At 39.2% G+C, this 12139-nt stretch overlaps 1 protein-coding gene across 2 annotated transcripts in view; it reads right to left on the reverse strand.

Moving 5' to 3' along the window:
- The window catches only part of MAP3K5 (mitogen-activated protein kinase kinase kinase 5), a 107641-nt gene that overhangs the window by 59441 nt on the left and 36061 nt on the right, over positions 1–12139 (reverse strand). For both annotated transcript variants that reach the window (XM_075035798.1, XM_075035799.1), the window contains 3 exons: positions 4207–4400; positions 3773–3941; positions 2702–2808 (listed from right to left, as the gene is read on the reverse strand). In XM_075035798.1, the coding sequence (XP_074891899.1) occupies positions 2702–2808; positions 3773–3941; positions 4207–4400 (470 nt within the window). The remainder of the gene's footprint in view (positions 1–2701; positions 2809–3772; positions 3942–4206; positions 4401–12139) is intronic.

The following is a 12139-nucleotide window of genomic DNA, read 5'->3' on the forward strand; positions in this document are numbered from 1 at the left end:
CAAGCTTTGCACTGAAGAAGTTTGCAAGAGAAAGCTACCTCAGAAAGAAAAAGAAAAAAAACACATCAAAAGCCACAGCCTTCTTAAAGCAGATACTATTTGATCAGAAGTTCAGTAGTGGATTTTTTCTTCCCCCTCTACAAGAACATATCAAAGTTTTGATGCATCTGCACAGGTAGTGTCAATGTCAAACCTGAGAGATCAGAGCATGTGTACTCTAAGTGATACCTGAGCTTGAGAGCTCTGAGCTCATGTATGCAGCTCCAGAAGGGAGTGATGTGGAAGAAAAGGTTTAAATCAAGCAGAATAGGTAACAAAGGATGAATGAGTACTTACATCATAACAAAAATAATTAAGAAAACAGAGCAAAAGCACTTGCTTGAGCAGACAGTATAAAATGCTTTCCTGAGCAAAAAAACCCCAGAGCATGCAAGTCTACATGCTGGGCCAACCTCTATTGTTGTCTCAGCCTGATGAGAAAGACAAATGAAACCCAGTGCTGCCTCTTCCCAACCTTCAGACCAGTCAGATTCTAACAAATTAGGAAAAGTCCCCTCAGACCACAGAGCTGCATTAGGCTCCCCAAGTACTTCTAGAGTGGCACAGCAAGGCTGGTGTACTCATTTGAGAAGGACAATCCCAGGCCCCAGGGAGAGAAATCAAGTGCTCCTGGCTGAGCAAGTAACAGTCTCCTTCAGGTCTGTGTTACTTAGCTCCCCTGCCAACTGATCACTTGCCAGTTGTTGAAGGTTTGCTTCCTTTTGTTTTCTCTTCTCATATTGACCACTTACGTAAAGGAACAAGGGTAAGTCTGCAGCTTCTTTGTTTTTCGGCTGACTTTCATTACAGAAGGGCAATTTTCAGAATGGTGTTTCAGGTGGATAACTCCTCCACATCTTGTATCAACTATCACTAATCCAGATCAAACCAATAGCTACCTGAACTTAATGAGAACAAAACCAGTAAGACACAACAGTGTTTTGTAATACGAGCAATTACACTTTGCTGTTCTCCAGAGACAGAGGTCCCCACTTTTTTTTCTGCTTCCTCTTCCATCATCAATGCCCTCACACACTTTCTTGATTTAGGTCAGACTAATCCTGACTAATTGAGCCGCTCCATCCTTCCGTACTCGTGACCTGGATTAGAAGCAAGAAGGACAGCTTCTTCCACAACAAACATTCAGATGTGCAGAGTATTCCAGACCAACCTTAGCTCAGGAAACATCCACTATATTCCCAATAAGGAGAAAGCTACAATTAACCCAAATAATTCCTTCCTAGCATACAGCAAAGCATAAACATTTTCATGGCTGTCATGGATTCCAGTGGAATGTACAATCTGGAGAAGGGAGGGAGAGGAAAATCTGAACTCCTTTGGAGGTACTGTGTAGACCTTTTGTATGAAGATACCCTCAAAGGCTACATCTTAATAGTCACATCTATAAAAACAGACATTTCAGTCTGCAAGAAATCTCAACAGAACCAATGAAGTATAAGAATCTGCCTGAAAAGATTGTACTGCAGTTCTGCAGATTTTTTAGTGCCCCAGTGAACTAGTCCAGTCCTGTTTTCAAAGGTGATTTTGTTTTAGAAAATGGTGACCCTAAGGTCTAAATAACTTCTTAAAAATCCAAGGTGCAGGTGCACCTAGTGACTTTTGTGAAGGCTACGTAGAAGCGGTAGACACATGCTGGATTATTTAATCTGCAAAGCTCCACATATTTATGGCAAAGCAGGAACAAAAAGGGCACAATATTTATACCTTCATATACTTGGTACAAAGGAACAAGAAAGGATCTGGACATTTTATTCAGACAAAACAATGCCAGATAGCTGTTTTTGTTTAGTTTTTCAGCTAATTACTTGTGACATATTTTGACATCACTTTGACATGACATGCAGTTTTGAGGCTCTTCAGCAAACCTGAATTACAATATTCAAATCCGTGAGAAGCAGAAAGATCTGTAGACATTTTCTATATTTGAGAATTTCAATGCTGACACCTGGTCTACTCCTCTAAATGTCAATAGCAAAATGTTCATTGTGATAACAGCAAGGAAGCAGAAAACCTCTGTAGTTTCCTCTAAAAAACTCCCCCTTTAGTGCCTTGCCCAATTGCCAGTATCCTAGAAAAAGAAAAATCTAGGCTTGGCTCTCATTTAACCCAAGAAAGTAGTGCATGCTGCTCCATGTGGTACATTTTGTGCATGTTATCAGAGAACATGAAAATTAGTTGTTTATTATTATTATAATAAAATCTTCTGATGGACACTTGATGAAAGTTCTCCTCCTGTCTCCTGACACTACCAGAACTCAGACATGAATAACATGATGTCTAAGTTAGCACAAATGCTGCAGCACTGCCACTCATACAGCAATGTTAAAAGTGTATTTTATAGAGGTAAAATACTGCTAGGTATTTATTTGCTCTGATTTAGGTACCGAAATGAAAAAACAATGCAAACCTATGGAAAGACAAATCAAACACATTTAAGGAAAAGGAATGGAATTTGACAGCACAAGAGAAAGAAAGCTTAGATTGATCACTAAGCTCAGAGTCCCCAGAGTTGCTTCACTGAAAACCCCTAGATGTGCGTATGAAGATTCCAGTATGGAACTTCATCCGGGACTACCAATCCTGTGAGAAGTCTGCAGTTCTGATTTACTGTTCAACAGCAGAAGAAAGGGAGGATTCTTACCTGTTCAGCGCAAACGCATAATGAAACCTCACATGGTGGTGGGAAGCCAAGTCAAAAGTAGGCAGTTTTTCTAAAGTTTTCACCAGTTTCACAATGGAATCATAATCCTTTCAAAAGAAGGGAATAATGAAGTTTTATGTAGCTCTACTGAGGTATACCTATATAAACTCCTCTTTGAACTAAGCACCTCTTATTTCATACTAAGAAGTATTTTCAGTTCATTTTAAGTTTTATAGATTTTAGTTTCTTCAGTCTCAAACTGTAAACAGCCTGGCACTCATCAGAAATGTGAATATGCACAGTATTTAGCAGGGACACACAATTTGGTCTCCTGTACTGCTTCAACATGGACCTGTGGAAATTTTAGTACATCTATGTCACGATTAAAGTTAGCTTCAGGGGCTGAATGCATATCAGAGTTCATATTGTACAGACATTACAATGCTAACTGCTTCTGAATTAAGGCATCCCAAAACTCTGAAGTAGGCATGAGCCACAAAAACACAATAAAATAATCTTTCAATACCACAGTTTTTAAAGTAGCTTACTCTCTGACATATTTAAAAACCAAACAAACAAAACCAAAATTGAAACCAAACCACTTCAAAATGTTTAAGGAACAACAGTTGAAATTATGTGTAACAAAGTAAGCAATTACTTGCACCGTTCCAGAAGCCGAAATGCACATGAATGTGTTATGTCTCCACGAGAAATGTCACAAGCATGGTGACAAAGTATACATACACGTATCAATAGCAGAATGCTACCATAGCCTTTAAGTAGGAGACACTACAGACTGTTTGTCACATAGTAATGCTGAGATGGAGAAGAGTTATTCTATGTTGTATACTTTTTAGATGCTGTTATAAAATAACAGCGCTTACCTCCTGTGAACAGTCTAACTACAAAAAAAAAGTAAAAAGCATCAGTGAAGATACTGTAAAAGATTTTTACTAGTGTGCATTATTTGTACAGTTTGTTAGCAAATATGTGCAAAATACACTAAAAATTTCACTGAGAATGTAATTTAATTTATTATGTTTTACTGATCTTAGAGCATAGGATTCATACCTGGATGTCTCTGTAGGAGAGCAGCAAGTTTATTACAATGTCAGCAGACAAGACTTCAACATTATCCACTCGCTGTCGAATCCTTGCCAGCTCTGCTGCAAGCTCTTTGCCTGTGTAGAGGTTACGGGCCTTCCTGATGTCGTTCAGAATGGATTCCCGGAAATACTGGCTGGAGATGAACAACTTCACGTCAGCAATTTGGGACAGGTCCCTTGCATTTGTTTTTCTGGCCTTGCAGCTCTCCCACAGTGTATATGTGGAACAATTATTGACAGAGCAGTGTCAATGGAGAGATTTGGTCAAGGTAAGGCATTCATTATTAATTTGTCTCAACGGAAGGCAAAGCATCACATCATCCTGAAGCAAGAGTCTGACATTTATATTGCCAGCAGGAATATATGAGTTTTAGACAGGGGTACAAAAAGACAACTCACCTTGAACTGGCCTGTGCCACCTTCAAGAGCTGAACAAATCGATCCACCAGAGGTAAGCATATAGGCCCAAGCAGCGACTCAAAACTGGGCTGCATTAGTTCTGTTAGTCCCTTCATAAAACTGCTATCACAGCAGTACACCTTGTTATGTGGAGTTATCATATAAGGAACAAATATGTAGTTACCAGTGCACATCTGTAAGGAAACAAGGTGCAATATTTAGGGCAGTTATGGTTTGACAAGCCTAAGCATAAAACAACTGCATATGCTACCTGCAGAATTTCACCTGTTAAAGTCAAAGAGAGATCTGCTGCTTATTTCAGCAAAACCAAGATTTTACCTATGAAGCTCCAGGGTTACATAAATTCAGTATGAAATACACCTGAAATGTATTCTTTCAGATTTCTGAACTTCCTCCTCTAAGACGAGTCTTTTTAGAATCATCGTGTTGACCTTAAAATAGTCATTAGCTCAATGGCAAAACAATTCTGAGGGCACACTCTAGTCACCCCAAAGTGGCAGGCAGACTAAAGTGAAGCTGACATACTCTTTTCAAGCTGACTGATGTTCAGAAAAGAGCAAGCACTCTGCAATTTAGTATATTTAGGCTCACAAATGTTGAAAACAATAACACAAGCTAGTTGCCTCACAACAGGAAAACTGTAGAGAAAAACTAATCCTCATATGAACTGCAAAATCACCCAAACAGTTTAGCATAAAAAAGACAAATTAGATTCCCTGCTATGTAGCAAACTTTCTTGGCCAGTGGGACTTAAAACTGTACGTGTTTCAGAATAACCATTTATGGAACACCTTAGCATTGCTAAACTGTATTGATTTCTATATATCAATGTATGACAGATACTTCACCAAAAAAAAATAATCATTTAAGTTTGTCTTCCAGGAAAGCAGGAGGCAAGATGTCTGGTGCCTGCGGCATGCGAGTGAGTACGGATTTATGCACATAGAAAGTCTGCTGAATATTTGTGGTTCTGAAGGGTCTTAACTATGAGACAGCACACCATCAAAATCAGGAGGAGTTCTGCCATTTGGCTCTCAAAGCTGACTCCACTACTGAAGTGGCCAGCAGCCCAGCAAGAAAAGCCTTAAGGAAGCAATTCTTGAGACCCATCATTTTGGTGCCCCTAAATTACTTCCAAGGTTAATTACCTTCTGGTCAGCTTCTTCTGCTTTCCCAGAAGTCAATACAGCAATGAGGACATCACTTTGGAGTCTTCCCTGGCAAGCGGAGCTCCGTGCATTGAGAGAGCAGCGACTGAATAGTTTTCAAATGCACAGTACCAGCTGTGTGCTTAAAACATGCATTTTAACATGCATTATTAGATTTTAAAAACATGGAAGGATTGAGGTGCTCTAGTCTGTATGAATGTATGTGTACAGTTATATCAGTAAACATATGTTTGGGTACGGATCAGAGATTGGCTATGAAGAGTGCAAGAATTTTTTTTTTTTTTAATTACACCTATTATGCTATGACACTATAAGACCTCACTATAAAGGCAATCCCACCCACACTTCTGAGGGATATAGACAAACTGTAAAATTTAAAAGTAATTGATGCAGGCAATTACATTAGGTCCACTGAGCTCAACTAACCCAGAATTTGGTTGGAGATTATTGCATACACACACTTGCACAAGGATGAATTTAGTCTTCTGCCCCCAACAACTGCAAAATGTTACAGCTGAATAGCTAAGACATTTTTCTGTGCATGACTGTAGCAATTCCAAAGGAAATTTGAGAACTGGGATATGTATGACATTTTTAAGAAGCAATTAAGAAGTGTGATTCTAGAACCCAAACTGCTCATCTTTATGATGGAGAACTGAATAGACACTTCTACTCAAAAATATGCTACCATGTAAGGTGATCACACACTTTTAAGAGTGAATGGGTGAACCTTTGACCCTGTTAAAACCTAAAAAGCCCCACAGTCAAAAGCAGAGAGGAAATTATGAATTTGCTGGAACTGGTTTCTGCAATTACAGGACAAGGGCAGTCAGTGACTGGCACAGGAACCACTATTAAGCATAGGCAGACTATTCTCCAAATTTCCTTTTTTAAATAAAGGAGAAAAAGTTTGGGAAGTCAGAGCCAAGAGAAAGGGTGAAGTAGCTACAGATATCCTGGGGCAAGCATTTTACTTCCTAATGTTTATTCAGTGCATTAAAAATAAATTCAAGACTGCTTGCAGGAAGGCCTTCTCAGACCTCTGGCACACTGTTCCCAAAGCTCAAGTCGTAATTAAAAATCAGCTCTGAAAAAGGATGTTTCCAGCTTTTGAAATCCACAGAACCCAAAGTTTATCCTGGCATGATGGTCAGGCCACCTACAGAGACAGTACTGGAGTCTTCACAAATAATCCTACAAGCAGGAAAACTACTCTTCCTGCAGAGGCCAAGTGCCTGAGTCCATCACTGAGCAGGAGCTCTTATAAACTGATCCCAAGTGCACCTTCTGGAGGAAGTAGGTATGTATTTTGGTGGAACAAGAAAGCCAGCAAAAATTAGCTTACATGCATTTTTCCTGGTACCTGGGCAGGGCGGGGGGGAAAGCTGGTTATATTACAGAGCCTGCTATGGAAGACATGCAGACCCAGTAGCCTTTGAAAGCAGTGGACTAGGAAGAACTTAACAGTAAAAGACAGGAGAAACCACTGTGTGGGAAGAAAACAGAAGAAAGTAAGATCAACTTGGTTCAGAGGGCCCCCAGGGTTCTCAGGGAATTGTCTCAAGGTAGAATCTCACCTTGATCCTTGGTGGTAAGTACCATGGGAATACAGTAGCCTTTCCCTCAGCCAGGGCGTTAAATTGGTTGTTAACTTAACCTAGACAGTTACGTTTTGTGGGGAGCTCTGTATCTCTGAAACCTCTCAAATTTGGCTGAAATTCATCAGACAGACAAACAGGCAGATACGGAAAGAGGGTGGAGGATGAAAAAAAAAGTACAAGCTCTTAAGTTTTATTTCCTTTGGATATAGGCTTTAACAAAAAACAACAACAACAAAAAACAAAACAAAACAAGGCCCCCACAACCAAAAAAAAACCCTCACCAGAAAAAACCCACATGCAGCAAAGTTAAGAAATACAAGAAATATTGACCTCAGTTTCACTTTACTAGCTAAAGAATACATTAGATATTTAACAGCTGAACCTGACAAAGGCAGATATACAGTAGCTCTGATAACAAAAAAAAAAGGAATCAAAAGATAATATATTATTTATTAAAGGTGGTGGTGGAAGAACGATAACAGTGACGACAAGACTGCTCTTGTGTAATGAAGTCTATGGTCTCCCACTATGGAGAAACATATTTTGTCACCATCACAAATTCTAATTACAAAGAGTCCAACCCCAGCTGCATTTAGGAAATGATTGGGATGGGATCGCAAGAGGACCAGGCTGTGGGGGCTGCAGCTGAGGAGCTGCTCCAGTGTCAGACAGCTCTAAACCTTCTTCCCCAAAACAGAGTGCATGACTTGCTTCTTTCCTCATTCCCAGGCTATGCAACCTCTGCCTCAGCCACTTTTACTTCCTTTCTCACCCTTCTTTGTCAAAATATAAGCTACACTAACTTAAGTCAGAAAGGATCAGATGGTCTTTGACACACACTTCCTATCTGCTCACACATTGCTTTACATTTTGACTTAGTGCACATTATTCCACTTGGAAGTTTAAATACATTCCACTTATCCTATTAAAATCTGCCCTGTAAAACTCCATCCCAACTCTGATTTCATGAAGTCTGATATTCTTTCCTAACCCTAATTAACTTCACTCTATATTCTAAGTTTGTTGAGCACCCAAGACAAAATTGCTATTTTCCTTTGATCCATTCCTCTGACTTGCCATACCATGTACAATGAAAGTAACATAATCAAGCCACTCAAGAAAAATGGGCAATTCTTGAAGAAGTAACACCTTAAATCCAATTGCAATATCCTCAGTTACATCAACACCCTCTAAAAAAACGTGAGTGGCATAAAGGGTCTTCAAAAGTGGGTAGGAATAGACACCCCCCCCCCCCAATCAACAACAGGTGCTGGAAGTTTCATTTTCCAACCCTCTTTCTTTATAAATCCCTCATTATTTAAGGTTCGAAAGCTCAAACTACACTAGTGAAAGTTACAAAGTGACTACAGGTGACCCGAGTTGTAAGCTGAAAGGCATTACTGAAAACATCAGGGGCTGGGACAGGCCATGAGTGTGCATGCAGAGAGTTACTACGGTTCAGCCTGATGCACAAGAACTCAGGGTATTAGATAAGGTAAACTTGGCCTGAGCTTTCAGGTCAGCTGAACTAGTTATATCTAAGAGATAAGAACATACATAACTTCCAAGGCTTTGGGTCAGCACACTCAGTACCTGGCAACATAAGGCCACCTTCTGAAAGACTATCTGTGCCATAGCCCATTTCATCAAATCCGTCAGACTAATCAGAAGGCAGAAGTACTGGCTGGAGCCAGCTACACATACTTAAATGCTTACCACAAAGTGACAAAACCTGTAATTCATTTTTGCAAATGTTTTAATTGGTTTATATTTTTCTAATGTCCCTTCCTCACTTACTGTGCAAAATTAAACAGTTCCAGAGTGTGTGTAATTTCAGTTTAAATACAGCAATAAGATTGTCTTAACGGCTCTACAGTTACAGAATTTAAGATTATGCTGCTCCTAGCTAGACCTACTGGACACGGGAACATTAAGCACATCTTTCCTGTTTGATATCCTTTTTCAGCTTCTGAAAAGAAATTAATATAGCACCTACTTGTATTTAAGTAGATAATAAAGATGCATTAAAGAGATAATAAAAATACACAGCATATAGTTATATTTTAATGATCACAGTAAGAATATAAAACAGCCCTTCTTTCAATATCCTCCTCTAATACAGAACTGTTACTTGTAAAAGGGACATCTTTTTGGGACTTCAATTTGGAGACCATGTCTTCTTAGAAAGAACATCATGCAATAAGGTAAACACTATTCTCTCCCCCGCAAATACATCTGACATAGTACAGAAGATTTTTCTCTGAAAGTTGTACAGATTAAGATGACATGGTACTATGCAAATGAGCATTTGAGTTCTGCCCAATTAATTCTCAGATCTTGAATTTTACTTCAAAAGGAAGGAGAAAATCTGCAAAATCCCAGGGAGCCAATGGTGTGCAGTCCTCTTGATTCCCTGAGGCTCTTCACGAACACTGCTCTGTTGGAATCATTTAACAGTCAAATATCCACAAACAGAAGAAAGCTGCCTTCAAAGACAAGAAGTGTCAAAGAAAACAAAAATCTCCCAAAATAAAACCATGATGTTTTACTCGGTGGGAGAATCTAGCAGAATCCCATCTACTTGCCTAAGCTTCATGTCAGCATCCAATGTAACTCTTCTTTTTTTTTTAATAAATAAAATCATCTGAGGTAATAAAAATAGCAGTATCACTCATAAGTAGGAACTGTTCTTCCTGCTGACTCTCCTTTAATTAAGATCAGCTTTTTTGCATTTCTCCTACTAGTTCTTTTGAGAAATATCTGCTCTTATTTCAATTCTTCTGATGAGATTTTTCTTAGAGGTAATTCTCCGACTGCACATGGTGTTACACGTAGCAGATGGCAAAATCCTAAACCAAGTTATGAAATCTATTCCCTCCATCCCCCAAACACACCGTAAATCAATATGTGCTGATGTTTTAATGAATACAGACTCAGTTTGGGTTTACTTCAAGTCCCACTCACATAAATGACAGCCTTTCTACTGATTTGAGAAGGAACATAAGCAAGCCTCGCACCTCAAATGAACTGAAGCACGGAGACTGGGTCTACTCTTTTAAATACTTCATTTTCTTTGGAAATATATTCTTTCTTTATCTGCCCAGCAATAACATTCTATTGCAGCCATGCCACATCCTAAATGGTTGTTAAAAAAAAAAATAAAAAAAAGTCAGCATACACTCTATATGGTCCTTTCATCATATTCACATAGGAAAAAAAGTTCTAACTTTTTTCCAAGGAAACTATGTGCCAAATATATTAGTCAAAGAATTCAAAAAATGAAAGAATGAGCAAAAGATAGTGATGTATCATAAATACATGCCACAGTTGCCATCATAATGAAATATTTACTGAAGGTTACTACATAGCATTTTTACATACTTGGATACCAAAAATCAAACTGCCCCTGAATCATCTGCCAGCTGCGTGAGGAGTATCAAAAATATTTCCCCCTATTTCCACAGGGAAAGAGACAAATAGCTAAACATATCCTATGGGATCTATAGTCTTCTAGCAGTACCTATATGGAGGCTCCAAGCTTGCCGACGCCTCTGGCATGCCTCATCCAGGGTCACTCAGAAAAGGAAAACACTGTTAAGAGTCCCCAGCCATACAACATTAACCCTGTTGCTTAATCACTGATGCCTGCGAGTCAGCCGCCCAGCAGAACGGTTCCCATGGCCTTGCAATCCCTCCTCCGCTCAGGCCAGCAGCTGCACCGTGGTCTCACACCCCGGCAGCTCCCCAGGCTACCCATCACCCCAACCTGGTGCAAGCAAGCAGCCTGAACTGAAAGGTGAGCACTGTGTCGAGGTGTTACTGCAATTGGTTGTAAACCACATGTATAATGCATGCACATTAAACTTCCTCAGATTCAGCAAGAAGCGAAATTTTAAAAAAATTGAATAAATGGCCATTTGAAACCTGACCTGCAGCTTTTCTCCAAAGCTGTTAAAACTCAAACCAGGGAGAATTAGGATGAAATAAAAACTGGTGAACTAAAACAAGCAAAGTACAGCCACGAACTGTAACCTTTATACCAACATCTCCTTGTGACTGAAACTCTCTACTAGTAATTTCTAGAACGCCTCTGCTGCTTGGTTGACCTCAAAAATCAGATAAAAGAAAAAAACTAAACTTAAGCTTTCAAATATCAAAGTAACTGCCTCCTGTTGAAGTGTCACTCCCTGTAAAAATGTATGAGTTTGGCATTACTGCAGCATTTGGAAGAGGTCCAACTAAATAGCTATAAAACCACATATAACAGGAAATAAGCCTATGTTATCTTGCACTGCTCTGCCCTGACAGGCTCCAGGCAGCTTATCCTAGCTATGCAACATTGTATTGAGTATTATTAGGAAGCACAAAAATCCAATCAGAACAAAGAACAAAACAATTGGTAATGTTTGTTTGTTTTTTCTCCCCACCAGTTTTAGGGATACAAGGTTCAGGAAAAGCAAACACAAGGCATTTCAGTTAGACAGATATATATAGATACACACACACATGCACTTGTTTTGCAGCCTTTTTAATACCCTGGTGCCAGGGATACCATTGTCTTGTTACAGCTGATGTTTGCATGCTATTAAAAAACATGTTCTAGAACAACAGGGCTAAACTCCTGGTTTATTCATATGTTAATTTCATTTTTGCATATTTGCAACCTCACATAATCATTCATATTACTATTTTGGTAAGGGTGGGCATCAGTCACAGGCTCTCAAGAACAGCACCTTTGTCATACCCATTTATCCAAGAGTCTTACAATTTATGAAGAAACATGATTTTCATGAAGCAGGAATTATATTCAATAGTTAGGCATGTGCCAACATTGTGAAAAGTCTACTTCCAGGTAATTTGGCTGACATCATGCCAAAAAATGAGGAAAAAGGAGAAAAAAAAAAAATCAGCTGCGGAGTTGCTAAGCCAGTTTCACTGACTTCTCTGTTCTAATCCCTGGGAAAATACTTCCTCCCAGAAAAGATGTTATGTGGGTGTGCTTGAAAACATCTAAGACTCTCAAGGAACACGTTCTTTTTGTGGCATACATTGAAACATTTCTAAAAGTGATAAAAGACAGTTTCACAGCCACCTATCCAAATTTAAATGGAAAACAGAACAATCCTTTCTCAAACAGGTGAA

The sequence above is a fragment of the Buteo buteo genome, chromosome 9, assembly GCF_964188355.1.
Source record: "Buteo buteo chromosome 9, bButBut1.hap1.1, whole genome shotgun sequence".
Lineage (NCBI taxonomy): Eukaryota > Metazoa > Chordata > Aves > Accipitriformes > Accipitridae > Buteo > Buteo buteo.